The 17,309-nt window shown below is 49.6% G+C and overlaps 1 protein-coding gene across 1 annotated transcript in view; it reads right to left on the bottom strand.

Annotated features, from left to right (window-relative positions):
- The window catches only part of Chsy1 (chondroitin sulfate synthase 1), a 61,041-nt gene extending 60,084 nt beyond the window's left edge, over nucleotides 1-957 (bottom strand). Inside the window, exon 1 of the mRNA XM_004852674.3 lies at nucleotides 102-957. Within this exon, the coding sequence (XP_004852731.1) occupies nucleotides 102-421 (320 nt within the window). The 5' untranslated portion in view covers nucleotides 422-957. The remainder of the gene's footprint in view (nucleotides 1-101) is intronic.
- Between the last annotated feature and the right edge of the window lie 16,352 nt (nucleotides 958-17,309).

Raw genomic sequence — 17,309 nt, 5'->3', positions numbered from 1 at the left:
GTGTGGGAAGCAGGCAGAGGCGGGAGCCAGGGGTAGGAGTAGGGCTGGCCGCCCGGATGCTGGATGCTGAGGCGGGAGGCGGCGCCTGAGCAGGGGCTCACCTGTGTGCGGCCACGGCGCGGGTCTGCAGGTATTTCTGGGCGGTCATGACTCCCACAAAGATAAAGTTGCCGTCGCGCTGGCCGCCATCCGGGCCCGCGCCTTGCGGCCAAGGCTGCACCCCGCGCGCGTCGCCGCGCGCCCCGCCGGCCTGGGAAGCCGCAGCCTGCGCCGAGCGGCATCCCTCGAGGCCGGCGCGGCGCCGCGGGCCCGCTCGCTTCAGCTCGGAGGCGCGGGGCAGGACGAGGCGCGAGGCCAGCACGAAGCCCAGCACGAGCCCGAGCAGCACGCTGAGCCAGGCGCGCCGGCCGCGCGCGGCCATGCCCGCGCCCCTCGCCCGCCGGGCCGCCGCCGCAGGCTCCGCGCCTCAGCCCGTCCTAGCGCCGCGAGGCCCGGCCCGGGAAGCGCCGCGGCCCCCGAGGGCCCGCCGCGCCCATCGCGGCCCCCGAGCCGCCCGCAGGCCCCGCGCCGCCGCTTTGTTCCGAACGCCCGCCTCGCCGCCGCGGCCTGCGCCTTTAAGAGGGGACCATGCCCGGCGCGCGCCGGCGGCGGCTCGAGCGCGAGGCGGCGGCCGCGGCTCCTCCTGCTCGCGCGCTGGGACGCGGGGCCAGCGCGACAGCGACGGCAGTGGCAGCTGAGCCCGGGCTCCCCTGCGGCCCTGCTTGCGTTCCCCGGGCTGACTCGGCTCGGCTCGCGCTGCGCCCGACCCCGTCGTCTTCGTGGCCGGTGCCGCCGCTGCAGCCGCACATCCTCCGGCTTAGCTCGCCATTGCAACAGGAGCCCCTCACGTCACGCACAGCGCGTTATGAAGCAGCCCCGGCGGCGGCGAGCCGTGGCCCCTCTCAGGATCCGTCCGCGCCCCGCGATTGGCGCAAAAGTGAATGGGGGGCGGTTCACGTGGCCAAAGTTTAACTAGGGAAAAAAAAGCGCCCCGCCTGCTTGAGCGGTCGGCGGCCGGGTGGAGGGGGCGTGGGCCAGGCAGCCCGTTATCCGCGTTGGGCCACGCCCCCGCCGCCCGCGCCTGCCTGGGCTCTGGCACCCGCGCTGGGACTGAGGTCCAAGGGTGTCTCGGGCGTGAGTGTCGGGAGCGAACTTTGCCGAAGGGGTTCCGTGGGCCCCAGGCTCCACCAGCCGCGCGTCCCTCCCGCCGGGACCGACTCGGGACCGCCATTCGCGCCCGCGCGCTCGACGGACGCCGGGCGCGAGCCCAGCTACCCGCATCCCCGCAGCTCGAGTCTCCACAAAGAAGGGGGGAGCAGGCTTGATGTGCAGTCTCCTCACACAGTATAGCGTTTAATGGGTGGCGAAGAAGTGGTCCACGATGTTACGCACTGGATGATACGCGCTGTTTGTTGTATTTTATTTGTATCTCGATGAATAATGAAGTGGCCCCAAGCGTGCTGACTTTCTGTCCCTAATTCCTGGGTTCACTTCACCAAACGAGAATCTCTCAGGCTCCGGCAGATACTTTGCTCTAGAAGAGCTTCATTAGGCAACCCTAATATATTGGCGACTAAATTACAAGGCTAATGCGGATGATAAGCACTAATTGTATTTACAGTCTGGGTGGGCCAGTGCCCTCACGTGAGGCTTTGGCAATACTTTAAGAGTCAATCTCTAAATGGACATGAATTTGTCTTTTTGAGTACTAGGAATTGAACCCACGGATAGATAAATATTTGTGGGGGTTTTGTCTTGTATTTTTAAAGACAGGGTTCACTAACTTACCCAGGCTAGCCTCCAACGTGTGATACTGCCTTTACCGTTACTGAGACAAAATACCTACATCCAAAGTTGAAAGGGAAAAGGTTTATTTGGCTTACAGTTTGTAGAGGTTCAGTCCATAACGGGCTGGCTCCAACGCAGGGATGGCAAACAGGCATCGCAGAGGAGAAACATGGTGTGCACAAGGTAGAAAAGGTAACAAGGGACTTTAACAGTGTCTTTCTCTTTTTAGCTTATCCAGACTACCAGGATTAGACAGGTGCCAAACCAATCACTCACGTGTAGTGGTTTAGTAATCACACACCCCTAATCCTAGCATCATGCACTCTAGACTCACCCACCTATGACCTCATGAGGCTGTGGGGGAATATCCAGAACCGAACCATAACAAGTATGGGCCCCATTGTCCAGCTAGAGCTATGGATTTCTAAGAGAAGTTTGGGGTACCAGCTCTTCTACACTGGATTTTAAATTTTATACGTTTCCTTAACAAAAACTCAGCTAAGGCACAAAAGCTGAGAAGGTGCCCACACAACAAATGTTTGTAAATATTAAATATGTTTGTAAATATAAGTAACCCTTGTTACTTAGTCGCCAATATATTGGGGTTTTCTAATGAAACGATTTAAGAGCAAAGTGTTTCCTTGGGCCTGAGAGGTTCTCATTTAATCAAGTGAACCCAGGAATTAGGGACGGAAAGTGAGCATGCTTGGGGTTATCCTTGGATCTTCCTTCATTACTAATAGGACCAAATGGCTGAAATGTTACGTAGTTTAAAACACCAAGCTGTGGAAGTCGCAGATACCTTCTCTGCAACTGAATGGTGGTCTCTTGTTTATTCTTTGGATATTACCACTTTCTTTGATTCTTGTGATTTATGTCAAAAATAGTTCATTACCCAACTCCCCACAGCCTCCCTCCCTAAGAGGTGATCCCACAGCTAAAAATAAAATACTCATTATACAGCAAATACAGGATTCCAGCAGTGGTCTTGGGAAAAATACAGAACATACAACTATGAATTACAGGCTCAAAAACCATCCAAGAAGGCTTCCAGTAAGACCATAAACCACAAACGCTGAGGAGCCACGACATAGCCCCCAATTCAGCAACAGTCCCATAATTCACAAGCATTTGCATAAAGCACAAATCTGGCAAGAGGCAGATGTTCGCTTTTGTGACATAGGGATTTCAGAACAGTATCTTCTAACCTGCTTTAGAGGTGTCTGTATTTCCTTCTTTAAACTAAAATTCAATGAAAAATACAAAAGTGTGTGAAGAAGTATTTGAAAGATGCTGAAAATTCTGTCCTCAATCCCTTGGTTCCTAGAAGTCCTTTAATTTTAAGGTCAGTGGTGTTGCCTGCCTCACCCTATGCCTGATGGAGGCGCCACCTGGGGCCAGCTAGGGGGGCGGGTGTGAGGAGGCGGGTTGATTAGATTTTACGGGCATTTCCCTACAATAAGCTAAGGAAAGAATTTTAATGTCACTGGGTTCTCAATTTGTTGCACTAGGAATGTTCTCTGTTAAAGTTTTTCTCATTGTAAAAAAAAAAAAGGAGCGCTGTTAACCATCATCTGAGAAAGCTGGAGGATGCCCTTCTTCCATGAGGACTGGAGCACGCCCCCTGAGAGGGGTCCTTGGCCTGGGTCTGGGATCACGGCCCGGGCTGGGGTCTGAGTCCTACATGGGGCGAGTTCCAGCAAGGCCTGCCAGCCTCCTTCTCCCTAAATGAGTCTTTCCATCCCATCCCGTTAAAGGCTCTTTTATGGTGGTTCTAGACTGACATTTAGAATTTTTAAAAAAAATGTCAGATCATCTATTTCCTTTCTGTTTGCCGGAGTGTTACTCTATGACACATTATTAAAATTCATCTCTACCTACATGACTGAACATTTTCTCACAAATTGCAACTTTGTTCCCACACGTTAACATTTTTTTCCCCTGCTGCTAATACATTGAATGTCTGTTACAGGTATAACATTTCGTATAATTTGCAGCAATTTCTTGGAAACCTTTAGTAAATACCTCAATTGTTTGTTGGCAGCAAGCCCTGAACAACCCACAGTTCCCTGTAAAGGTTTCTTTTAAAGACACAGCAACTGAACTTAAGCCTTAAACAGGGGTCCTTGGAAAAAGTGGTCATAATTTTAAAAAAAAAAAAACTTTTAGAAATGCCTCTTTTAAGAAACAGTGAATGCTGAGGAGTTATAATAAGCCATCCTTTTAGAAGGTTCTGTTCGCTGCCTGCACAGAATATCTGTAATGACCGCTTTACTTATGTCACCACTTAACCTCTATTAACCCAAGGAAACTTTGCTTCATTATTAGTGCTGCTGAAGTGAAAAAAGCAAAGCGTATTAATTTTTGTCTCGCTGTTTCCCTGACTTGCAGCATTTCCAGTCGGGGGCAGCATAGGGCAGTGACTATAGCTAGCTTCTGTTCTATCTTCCAAACGCCAGCGGATCCAACACCGGTTGTCGAGGCTGTCGATCAGCTCTGTTTCGTCAGACACAGGTGCACATGAGCACACGGACAGGGCAGAAAGGAGAAACAGGGCAAGGCTGTGGCTGGCTGGACGAGATATCATCTTGCTAAGTAGAAGGCGCTGGCTACCGCCAGCATGGATGCTCCTAGGAACGACCTAACGGTTCTTTGGGAGATAACCTCACTGCAGAAGCCAAGGACAGTTCGCTTCTAGTCTAAGACTCCATCCTGGGTAGCAAAGCAATTCACCTTTCCCATGGGTTTTGAAGAAATGCCATTAACCATTAAGGGGTGCTAGAGCTTCCCCAGCTGGAGAGCTCGCACGAAGTCAAAGCTCCCATCCACAGAGCGGACAGCACTGCCCTGTGCGTCAGAACCAGGCGCTGGCCTGCTGGCTGCAGTGTGGCCCCCAGGGTTAACCACACCTGGGGTCAGGGCTGGGGATCTTGGGGAGACCTCTATACGTGTAGCTCAGACTGTTTCATTCAAGGCCTAGTGAAGCATAAAATTGCTTGTGAAAAAAAATTCAAGCTGCAGAAAAAGGTTTATGCTGCTAACTGAAGCAGCAGTCATTCAGATCTGGCAACATCCAAAGCAAGACATAAGGATCAAAAAACACCATAAAAATTGCTGCTAAGTGACCCATTTGGTCCATCTCTGGGCACACACTCTGTCACTCTACTGTCATGCCAGCGTCAGGGCATAAATATTGTTACCACTCACCTGACAGGCCATGAGGGCTATCGTCCAGGCCTGGCGGTAAAGGGCTGTCTAGGAATTCACACTAATAAGGCTGTGATGGTACATTCTGTCATGGGGTCCATGGGAAAAGAGGCCCTCCAGTGTGCCAGTAGGACAGCAGAGTCTCATAACTCATTTTGAGGGCAATTTTGTCAACATTACAAATTCCAAGTTTATTTGCTCCGGACCCAGGTATCCTACTTCTGCGAATTTACTCTCTAGCTGTACAGAACAAAATGACACTCAGATGAGGTTTTTCTCTGCTACACTGTGTATGTTAGCGCATGGTTCATTTTTAGGGGGGAAGAATGAACAGGCAACGGGACAGGAACCGGAGAGTGAAATACAGGTGTTCTCCCACTTAGAAGGGGATCCAGCTGAATAACCCACCATCAGCTGAAAATATCCTAAGTGGAAAATGCATCAACACAACCTCACCTACTGAGGGTCACCGTTCAACCACACAGCGCCCTGTGACGTCGCTGCTTCCCCTTGTGATCATTTGACTGCCTGGTAGCCACAGCTCTTGCAGGCTTCAGAGGAGAGAACTGGACCGAAGATCCCTGGTTTGGGAAAAGGGCAACATTCAAAATTCAGGGCACATTTTCTACTGAGTGCATACTGCTTTTGTCCCATGGTAAAGTCCAAAAATCTGAAGTCAAACAATTAAGCCAGGGCCATCCGTGTTCTGCAGCTGTAAAAGACGGAGGGGGCTGTCTCCATGCTGAAATGGAAGAAGTTCAATGTGGTGAAAACCAGAAAACAGAAAGAATAAGAGTGCTATTAGTGTTTTTTTTTTTTTTTCCGGTACTGGGGATCGAACTCAGGACCTTGTGCTTGCAAGGCAGGCAAGGTGCCACTGAGCTAAATCCCTGGCCCCTGTTATTAATGTTTTTATAACACAATACTTGAAGGATGCACAAGAAATCAAAGGGGTGACCTGGAGGGGAGCAGTGCAGAGCTAAGGAAGAGGGATGAATGAGATTCCCCAAAGAGTATAGGTCATTAAGACCATAGGTTCTACCTGACAACTTCTGTCTTCAGATGTGGAAACTGTGCCTCCAGACAGGAAACTGCTAAGTTGCACAGTGAGTACTGTTGTGGGCCATGAGCCAGAATCCAAGCCCAGAATATCTCAGATTCTAAGCAAGAACCCTCAAGGTATTTCCTTTCAAGCTTTATCTCTCATCCCTCAGCAACCGATTCAAGAGAAATTTCAGAGAATGAACTGAACTTTTGCTTCATAGTTTCCTCAAAATATCCTTGTATTCTTCTAGCATGGAATACCAAGAGGTTTCTCAAATCATCAGAATGCCTATATAGGTGAAGCATCCTAATTCACAGTGTTCCAAAATCTGAAACTGTTTGAGCATGGACAGAAGGCCAAGTGTGAACAATTCCAGAACATGAGATTGTTTCATGTACAGAATTATGACAAATATTGTATACAGTTATTCAGGTTATATATACACTGTGTAAGGATTTAAATCTCAACTGTACAATATCTCAGTATATATTTATATGGAAATATTTTTAAAATGTGAAATCAGAAACACTTCTGAACCCAAGCATTTTGGATAAGAGTCATTCATCCTGTACTTAGAATCTGTTTCTCCACTTGGTTTATACTTGCTCCACCTTATACTTTCTTCTTGGGCCTTCCAAAATCTCGGAGATTTGTGCCATGTCCTTTTTTTTTTTTTTTAAGCCCTTAGACATATATAGGAAACAATCTTCCAAAAATTTTCTTAGATATTTTAGTAAATCACAATATAAGGAAATGCTGGGTTGAGTACCGTGGTAGAACTGTGTGACAGTGGTGTCCTCTTGTGGTAGACATCTGTGCCTGCCAAGTGAGGATATTTTTCATCTTGACCTGGTCACTTTATTTAATCATAACCTATTTCTTTTTCTTTTCTTTTTTTCTTTCTCTCCCTTTCTTTCTTTCTTTCTTTCTTTCTTTCTTTCTTTCTTTCTTTCTTTCTTTCTTTCTTTCTTTCTTTCCTTCCTTCCTTCCTCCTTCCTTCCTTCCTTTCTCCCCTCCCTCACTTTCTTTTCTTTTTTCTTCCTTTCTTCCCTCCCTCCTTCCTTCCTTCCTTTCTTTCCTTTTTTCTTAGACATGCCTATTTCTAATTATAGCCCAACCCAGCATTTTCTCAGGTTAGATGGCAATACTTTAAAGTGAGAGAAACTGAACAAAAAAACCGAAGAACTGTGAGCTGGAATCTGCTTTGTGAAGCTGACTGAGACTGTTGGAGGCACTCTGCAGGTTCAGCAAGCACCCCAAATAATCCCAATATGCAGCTTGGTATGGGAGCCACAGATCTCCTCTTTCATGTGCCGACAACCTCGCAATGAATGCAAAATATCAGCCCGTGTAGACTTATTGTATAGGCACTGCTTGAGAGGTTTTTGTCTTCCTGCGTCTGCCAGGGACCACAAGGTGCTGAGCTCACGCAGGAGAGCTTGTCTGTAGGCCCTCACTGTGGAATTTTGAAGCTCCAAATAAGCATGACATAGCTGTACAACACTGAGGTTTTGGGGAACACCCCGCTCTGCTCATCATACCCACCACATCAGACATGTGCCTTTCCCAAGCCTGGAGGATCCCAATGCTGCATGGGGCCGGCTGGGCATGGAGTCAGGTGCCATCGGAGAGGTCAGAGACTGTCCATACCTTGGGGCTTTCATCAGCCTCCCCAACATCAAAACAGCGGCGAGCCTGTCTTTGTCCCCTCCAAGGAACCCTGGCACATTCCTGGCCACCTTTGCTTCCTGGCTGACATGACATGAGCAGTTTCCTCTGTCGCATGCCCCCACCATGGCATTCCGTGCTGCCACAGGCCTAAAGGCCATGGGGCCAAGGGACTGGGGAGTGACACTTACAAACCTGTGAGCCAAAATGAACCTTTCTTCCTTGAAAGTTGATTATTTCAGGTATTCTGTCTCAGTAACAGAAAATTAGCACAAAGGGGCCACTGACCTCTTTTTCTTTGTATTTCTTCTGAATTTGCCACTTTGAACTATCTGTGATGTGGGGATCTGCCAAACTATTCCCTCCTTCCTCCCTTCCCTTCTTCCCACTTTCCTCTTTCCTTCCCCCGCCCCCTTCCCTTTTGGGGCTGTGTTCCCCAGGAAAGGCCGCAGACCCCAGCAACACCTGAATTTGGAAGGTGCTCTGAATGGGCGTCCTCCCTCCTACTCGGTGGGAAGGTCATCTCCAAGGATAACATGATTTCATTGCTACCAACTGCATTTAGCCTAAGATGGCCTTAGCCATGGCATTCAGCTTCCCTGGCAGAGTTCAACATGTGGAATTTACAGGAGGAATTTTACTGAAACAAGGTAACTTGGTTTTTTCCCACATTTTTCTGAATTTCATGACAATTTGTTCCAATCCATGAGAAATGGTTAAAAAGTGAACTTGTATGTCATTTCATATTAGTTAAGTTAGAAACAAAATGCCATTGCAAAGTGTATTTCATTTTAACTATTTAGTAGTAATGAAGGCAACGGTTTCACCTACGAGAGGGCAAACACTGGTTGCAGGGTGAGAAGCTGGGTCCCGTGGCTGTGGACAGGAGAGCTGCTGGTGACACCTGCCTGGGACACATTCCAGGCCAGTCCTCCTCTGCTTCACTCCTTTGTCATCTTTTGTGATGTCAAGGGAGAAAAGCTCAGACTAAGAACTCAGAGACTTCTGATCTACACCAGGGTTTCATCATGGATCCACCAGGGAGCAGAAGCCTCACCGGTTACTTGAACAAAAAAGTTTTGATAACAATTTTATAGAGCTGGGCATGATGGTGGACACCTGTAATCCCAGCACTTGGGAGGCTGAGGCAGGAGGACTGCCTCGAGTTCAAGGCCACCCTGAACTACATAGTGAGACCCTGTCTCAAAAAAACCCCAAACCAAATAAAACAAAACATGAAAACCTCCCACCACCCCCCCACAATTATTTGAGATATAACTGATACACAGTAAACTCCACGTTTATAATACTGAATTTAGGTTTTCACATGTATATAGCTATAACATCAGCAGTAGCACAATCAAAATAACGGACTTGCCATCACCGCAGAAGTCTTCTTGCGCCGCCTGTATCTCTTCACTTCGTCCCCTCGTTTGTGTCAGGCCCACACTAACGTGCTCCACACTATAGATTAGTGCGCATGCGCCAGAGTTTTGGGTCAAAAGATGATCGCGTATGTAACTTTTCTGTCTGGCTCCTTTCCTACAGCACTGAAATCGCTGAAATTCATCCACGTGGTGGCGCCTGTCATTAGTTCGATCCATTGTATCGCTAAGCGGCTTTCAGGCCACAAAGTACTCCAGGTTGTCCAGCCAACTGTCTGGTTTTGATTTGAGCTACTCCAGGCACAGCTGCTATGAGCATTCATGTCATATGCAAGACTTTGTGTGGACACACGCTTTCATTTCCACTAGGTGGATGTTTGTAAGTGGGATGCTGGGTGATACACTGTAATTTCACTTTGTTGTTTTGGTTTTTTTTGGTACCGGGGATCGAACTCGGGTCCTTGCGCTTGCACAGCAGGCGGTGAAACCACTGAGCTAAATCCCCGGCCCCTGTAATTTCACCTTTTAAAGAACTGCCAAACTGTTTTCATTCCTTCCTTCTTTTCTTCCCTCCCTCTCTCCCTCTTTTGTCTTTGCAGTGCCTGTGACACCATTTTCCATTTTCTGTTCCTGCCAGGATGTGTCAGGGTTCCACCTCCCCATCCTCCATCAGCACTTGGAATGGCACATCTTCCTAATTTTAGGGTTTCCAATAAGCATGTAGGTGTCTCAGTGAGGTTTTAATTTGCATTTTCCTAACGAGGACCTGGGAAATACACTTTCAAATGGGACTGGGGACTGGCTTCCTAGGGTGTTTAGGGAGTGAGTCACGGATACTGGCGATTGTTCACAGCAGTGGCATCAGAGGCATCCACAGTATCCGTGGCGATGCCCAGGAGGGTGGGTGAGAGGATACCGAGCCAGTAGGTGGTCTCGGGGATGAGAAACAGGCACAAGGACAAGAGGGGAATTACAGAGACTGCGGGGCCTGCTGGCTACTTTTGATGGCCCTCTAGTGTTCATGCTGAGAAAAGGACAAGTTAAAGGTACTTATGGTCCCCACAGAACCCAAATGGAAAGTTGAAGTCCTGCTGCTCCCCATCCTCTGCAGCTGCAGCAAGGAATGGCTGAAGCCAAGACCAGGTCTGACCACGGGCTGCAGAGAAATGTGAACCTTTAGATCCCTTGCAGCTCCCACCAGCCACCTCCTACAGAAACATCTCCCAGTGACTGCACCTGGCCAGCTCTCGCCACTCGACACTGATCACCCACAGCCTCACTGCGAGGTTCCTACAGTCTCAGGCCATGGAAGAGCTTGATCCCAACTTGTCACTCAAATTATGATCTCACCAGTGGGTGATCCACTGATGGAGACAGAGCCAGCCCAGCTCTGAACACATGAACCGTGGGAGGACATCAAGATCTGAGCCATGATGCCGGGGCTGCTCAGGAATGCCCATGCCCCCTTGCCAGCACCTTTCTAAAGCTTTGCTCAAGCAATGTCCTCCAGGCCATCTCCTATCATTAGGTGTTGGCCGGGCCTTGCTCACTCTGATGCTTTAGGGACACACCCTTCTTTCCTTTTTTTGGTATCAAGGATCAAACTTAGGACCTTACACTTCCGAGGCAGGTGGCGGAACCACTGAGCTAAATCCCCAGCCCGGGAAGCACCCTTTCTTGCCTGGATTTGCAGTTCCTGGTGGCCCATCACACCAATCTTTACCTCTCTCTTGACATGGCTGTTTCCTCTCAGCATCTGTGTCTCTTTTCTTCTAAGGACACTAATTGTTAAGAACAGAATTGTGTCTGCCCTCTACACCGAATTCATGTGATGGAGCCTTAACTCCCAGTACCTCCAAATGTGACCAGACTTGGTGACAGGGTCTTTAAATTAAATGACGAAGAGGCCATTGGCCATTGGGGCCCTAACCCAGTCTCACTTGTGCCCCCAGAAAGAGGGGTGAGAAGTAGAGGCAAGACCACTGAAGAGGCAGCCTGAAAGTAGCCATGAGCATGCCAAGGAGGCCTCAGAGGAAAGCAGCACTGCCAGCACTGTCGCCTCCACTTCCAGCCCCCAGACTGAGAGCAGATGTGGGTGCTGAGGCCACCAGTCTGGTGCTGTACCTTGTTAGGCCAGACCTAGCTGACTGGTACACTGATCACACCGGGTGAGGGCCCACTTCCATTCAGGTGACCTCACCTGGGCCTATCTCCAAATAAGGCCCTGTTCACAGATACTGGGGGGTTAGAACTTCAATATGTGCTTTGGGGAAAGGGGGTCTGACCCCAACAGACACCGCTTTGCAAATATTCGCACATCCCCCAAGCTCCAACCTTCCAGCTGGGCTCAGCCAGTGGGAGGCACTGCAGGAGACTGGTGGGAGGACAGTGACGTCTGAACATGCTGGGCCCTCTTGCTGGGTCTCTGTGAGTGGCTGTCTACTGCATGCTGTCTCTGTCAGGTGGCCCTCTCCAAATCGGTCCTTTCTCTGTGTTCTCGTAACTGTTCTCCGACTAGTGGGGCGCTGATGGCTTGCCACCGTTGCAGCCAACCCGAGATGATACCGAGCCTAAACTCTGCCTGCACACATGCAAACAGCTCCTTTGTTAAATGCTCCAGCCACAGGTTTGAGTCTGCTGTGTGTCCTTCGGGGATCCTGGCTGATTTGGGCCATTCTGGGGTTGAGATGCAGCATATTAGTCAAAGCAGGACTCAGCACCACTGCTATGCAATCCTCCCCATTGTAAATCTGGGAGATGATCCTGAAGCAAGGAGTGGGGAGATTGCACAGGCTGCAGGGGTTCACCTAACAGCACCCATGAGGATCTGCACTAATTTTGCCACCCACACCAGTTTTCTCTGCTCCATGCATTTACACCCTTGAATTGGGACTGTATAGCTCCTCTCATTGAGTTTGGGATTCTCCCTATGGCATCTTTATTAGGAGTGGCCTAATAAATTGTTATGGGTCAATGAATTGGGACAAACGGGGAAGCACATGGACCTGGAAAGGTCTGACACAGTTCTTGGAACTGAGCTGCCATTGTTGGCTGGTGAAGATGTCACCTGCTGTCCAGTGTAGAGCCAGCTGCCACACAAGGGGAAGCCCACGGGGCCCAGGCCCTCCTGCTGAGCGGCTGCCTGACCACAGATGCAGGAGCAGGAGCAGCCAAGATCTACAGAGGCAAGCCCAGCAGAGTCTGGACAAACGGTCATTTTAAAGCATTTGGAGTGGTCTGGGATGCCGGAGAAGCTGATGGACACATTTTCCAAATCAGAGGTCACTTTGGCAGCTCACTTCTCTTGCACAGTTTGATTACAAGTCTTTTTCTATCACAGGGTTTTCAGGCAGTTTTATGATGGTAGGGAGGGGCCTGAAGTGAACTTTAAGGTTTGGAACAGGTGTGTAGGTTACATCAGCATTTGCAGAAACTTACTCCAAAAGGACATCAGGCGGCCTTGTAGCCTTCAGGATACCGAAAAGGCAGCACGGGGCCAGTAGTTAGTTTCCCCGTGTTTTCCCATTACCAAGTGGACCCCAAGGAGGACCGAGCTATGAAGGAGCCTGGCAGGAACTGGGACAAATACTGAACACCACATTCTCCTGGTTTCCCACTGTAATGGACCGGATGTTTGTCCCCCTCATACCCCCTAGTTCTTATGTGAAATTCCCTCCCCCAGTGTGATGGCTTCAGGAAGTGGGGCCGCTGGATGGTGATGTCATGAGGGTGCAGCTCTCCTGAGTGGGGATTAGACTCTCATCAAAACTCCAGGGAGCTCCGTCTGCATGTGTGGAACCAAGGAAGTCAGTTGTCCATTCCCTGGAAGAAGCGACACCTCTTGACATCTTCACCCTGGACTCCTGGCCTCCAGAAGCATAAGAAACACATTTCCGTGGTTTGTAAGACACCCATCTGCCATACTTTGTTACAGCAGCTAAGCCAGAGGTTATCTCATTCTCAAATATTCCCTAACTTTTCTAACTACTACATTCTATCAAAGCAGAGCCAGTGGCTACAGAATCCAGGCAGGTCCGAGCCAGCCCTTCTTACTGCAGCCCATGTCTTCCATCCATGCCTCCATCATGGTCCTTCATGTTCCTGTGGTGGGCAGGGGCCAGGCCTGCTCAAGTCTTGTATCCCAGAGCACACCACCCTTTCCTTCCCTGAGTTCTCTGAGCCAGCATTGGACTGGGATATACACACTGACATTTTATCTCCAGCCATAAACACCCGCCTGCACTCCCACTGAAAGAGCACCAATGCATCTGTGGGACGCACATGTCAAGTGGCAGTAGAGTGTTGACTAGGAACCTCTCACCTGTCCTGGCTGAGGTGGTGGGGCTCTCCTAGTACCAGGCAGCTCTAGGTACCCAGGGTGCAATTGCAGGCTTGAGACGGGAAAGAAATGAGAATGAAGTGTGACGCTCCTAGCAGATGGAGAACTGGGTGCTGAGCAGATACAGTAGTCACCCAATCTGGCCCACAGATTTCCTGAAGATGCAGAGTCTTGGGGTTGGGGATCCTCTCAGCCCCTTGGTGAGATGAGGAGTGGAGGCAGGGAAGACAATAGGTCTGAAGACTGAGCTCTGGGGCACCCTGGCAGTTAAGAAGGTGAGGAAAAAGCAGCCAGAGGAATGGCCAGAAAGGCAGGAAAAAAACCAGGCACGGTGCAGGGCACGGTGCTGCGGAAGTGTTCCATTATTACAAAGGATGCTGACTCCAGGTAAGCATCCAGTCCATCAGACTTCCCACAAGTGACCTTAGGGACAGCTTTAGTGGATTGGATTCAACAGCAGGTGGAGGAGGAGAAATGGGAGAGAATGCAGAATGGTTTTGCAAGAGCTGACTGGAGACCATAGACAGAATGGGAGGGGTGTGGGCAGTCGGGGAGTAAAATCCGGTGTGTAGGGTTACAAGGAGAGAGGCGGATGCTGCAGGAGGTGTGTGTATAGAATGTGTCAAGTGCTACCAAACTGAAAGAGACCAAAGCCCCTGGAGTTGACATCTAACGGCCCAGGAGGACCTCAGTGCCAAGGAGAAAACTCGAGGATCACAATGCAGGAAGGAGTGCCCGCAGAAGGAAGGAGTGCCTGTGGGAACGTGGTCCTGTGGACTTCAGGACACGGAGCAGTGCTGCTTTAGGACCTGATGAGGAGGAGCTAGCAGAGATGGCATGAAGGCAGACATGCCCGCTCTCGGCTTTCTACTCAAGCCATGTGGCCAAGGTCATCGCTACCTGTTTCCACTGAAGATGTGTGTGTGTCTGCCCAAGAACATACTAACGCTGCTCGATAATCAGGTAGGACTGGGCATGTGGTCACTGTTAACACGGAAGTGCTCCCAAGCTGCTGGGCCTGGTGGTGCACACCCGTAATCCCTGCATTCAGGAGGCGGGGGGATCACCGTGAGTCTGAGGCCAGCCTGGGCTACAGAGTGAGTTCAAGGTCAGGGTGAACTACAAAGTGAGACCCTGTCTCAAAAAAAAGTGCTCCCAAGCATGTCACTTCGGTTCCAAGACATGTTCTGATCCCAGGCAGACAAGGCAGAGTACAGCCTGGGTTTCGAGACATTTACGGGCCGCTCGGTGATATACAAGGCTGGGACCCGGAAATCACCCCCTGGGTGCAGAACTGTTACCCTTGGTAGTACAGGGATCCTTTGTGTTGCTTCTCTACCCTTGTGCTCTTTTTAACAGGCTGCTCATCTGACACAGGTAAAACCAAAGAAGCAGAATGTTTACACACAATGAGGGAACTGTTAGCAAGGAAAAGCCTGCATCAAAGCTCTAGCTTTACTTGCTCTTAGCAGACTTAAGAGATCACTAATTTTGGAGGCCACACAGCTGTGAAGTACAACATCAATTTCCCACTAATTCTGCCGCAGGTAACTGATGTGTGGTTTACGATGGTGACGGTTGCCTAGGTTACTGCTCAAGGACCTGAAGGCCACCCTGGCTAAGGACATGGACTCTTCACTTAGGCCTGCAAATCTGACGGTGACTGGAATGGGATAAAAGGCTTGACATCCCTGCCTTCATACTGTGTCTGTTTCCCCTGCTGTCCCATAAGCTCTGGGTGAGCTACTACTGCACTCTGTATGGAAGCAGTTTTTCTGTCTCCTCTTTTTCCCATCCCAACTCGTGTTCCTTTAGCAGTTGCAGCAACCCAAGTCCTGAAGAACATTCAGCCCTACTATACCACCTACATGCACAAGGCTCGGATGTTCTGTGCAGAATGGTGGTGCCAGCAACACAAAAACGGAACGGCTTCTAGGACATGCTGACCACAGACACTTGGTGGGCCAAGTCTTGCATAAGAAGAAACATCTGCAATTGCATCCCAGTTTCCCAGACGTCAGCCTGCCCCAGCCAATCAACACAAGTGTGCTTCTCCCTTTGGAAAGCAGTTTGTTCTCCTGGTCAGGACTGGCTCCTTCAGCTGGGGTTCCTCCCCCAGTAAAGAGCCCCACCTGTGCATGGGGTGGTGGCACTGGCGCAGCCTCATTTCACTATTTCCATTCCACAGATCCTGACTTCCAGTGTCAGTGGGAAATAGTTTCTGTGGCTCTGCCACAGGCCTTTCTTTTCCAGGCACTCACTTGATGGCCTTTGTGCTTCTGCCTCCAATTCCTTCTTTGAGTCAAGATCTCCCTTCTTGGCAACCGTGGTCCACTCCTCTGAAAAACTTTACTGCCATGACCCGTCATCATTTCTAGGTGGTAAATGTTTCATTAATCAGGCCATGCTCCCCCCTTATCTAAGGCCCTCGGCAGATAAAAACACAAGGATGAAGTAGACCAGAGTGACTGAGCCTTGGGCTGGTTACGTAAAAAACAAAGGGCTGCTGTGCTCTGCAGAGAACCCCTCTACTTCTAAATGCACAGTTGAGCCAGGTGTGGTGGTGCAGACCTGTGATCCCAGCACTCAGGAAGATGAGGCAAGAGGTTCACCATGAGTGTGAGGCCAGCTTGGGGAACATAGCAAGACCCTGTTTCTAAATAAATAAACAAACGAATGAATGAACAAACAAATAAATGAATAAATGGATGAACAAATGTACAGTTGACAGCCACTTAATGGAACTCAAATCTCTCCAGTTTGGGGGTCTTAATCTTTTCGATTTGTTTTTAAGTACTGGGGATTGAACTGAAGGCCTTTGGACTGAGCCACATCCCCAGCCCCACTTTTTATTGAGACAGAATCTCCCTAAGTTTCTCAATTATTCAGGCTGGGCTCAAACTGGCAGTCCTCCTGCTTCAGTCTCCCTAGTGTCTTAACCTTTATGCCCCTATTTGTCAATTACTGTTCTCTAAGTGTCCTGATTCAACTCCCCTTCCCTTCCCAGGAGATTTTAAGTCCCACATTACCAGACTGTGTGTGTTTTTTCCTTAACATGCCAAAAGACAAGCACAGAATATTCTATCTACATCAGGCACTCAATAAACATTGACTAACTTATCGGAGACATCCGAGAATACTTGTCCGGATACTTCACACCATTCTCAAATTTAATTTTGATCTTGTTCATGGCTGACTCTACAGCAGGAATCCACAACCTACAGCATGCAGGTCGAATCCAACCCATGAGCGAAAAATCTTTAAAGAAAAAGCAAAACCAAAAGAGTACAGAGACCAGATACAGTCAGCAAAGTCTAAAACAGGACTCTGTCTTAGTCACTTTTTCATTGCTGGGACTCAATGCCCAACACCAACAAATTAAGGGAGAGGTTTATTTTAGCTCCTATTTATTGTAGAGGTTTCAGCCCATAGTTGGCTGGCTCCAGGGTGGAATGTGCACGATGGAAGGGCCAGCCCGGAGGACGGCTGGTCACGGCAGGCCAGTGGGAAGCTGAGGGTGAAGGGAGCTGCTGGGAAGGCAGACAGACGCTGACAGGTCTCTCGCCCAGGGACTGGGCTCTTCCACCCAGGGCCCACCCCGACCAGCAAGTCAGCTGCATGTCCCCATAATCCATCACCTTCCAAAGCCTCCTCTGCGTGCCGGAGGCTCTGGTGGGATATACAAGCCGTAACAGGTCTCTTGAAAGAACATAACTCATGAGTTGAGGCACAATGAGAAGGACCCCCAGGGCTCTCAGAAACCTGCAGCCCATGAGTCACCTGAAGTGAGAGGTTTCTTTATCCTATTAATTCAGCAACTAAATTCTAGGTGCTTGAT

This window comes from Heterocephalus glaber, unplaced genomic scaffold, assembly GCF_053883595.1.
Source record: "Heterocephalus glaber isolate CG9 unplaced genomic scaffold, H.glaber_assembly_v1.0 deba00001531, whole genome shotgun sequence".
In the NCBI taxonomy this organism is placed as follows: domain Eukaryota; kingdom Metazoa; phylum Chordata; class Mammalia; order Rodentia; family Bathyergidae; genus Heterocephalus; species Heterocephalus glaber.
This window is presented reverse-complemented; position numbering and strand designations above follow the sequence as displayed.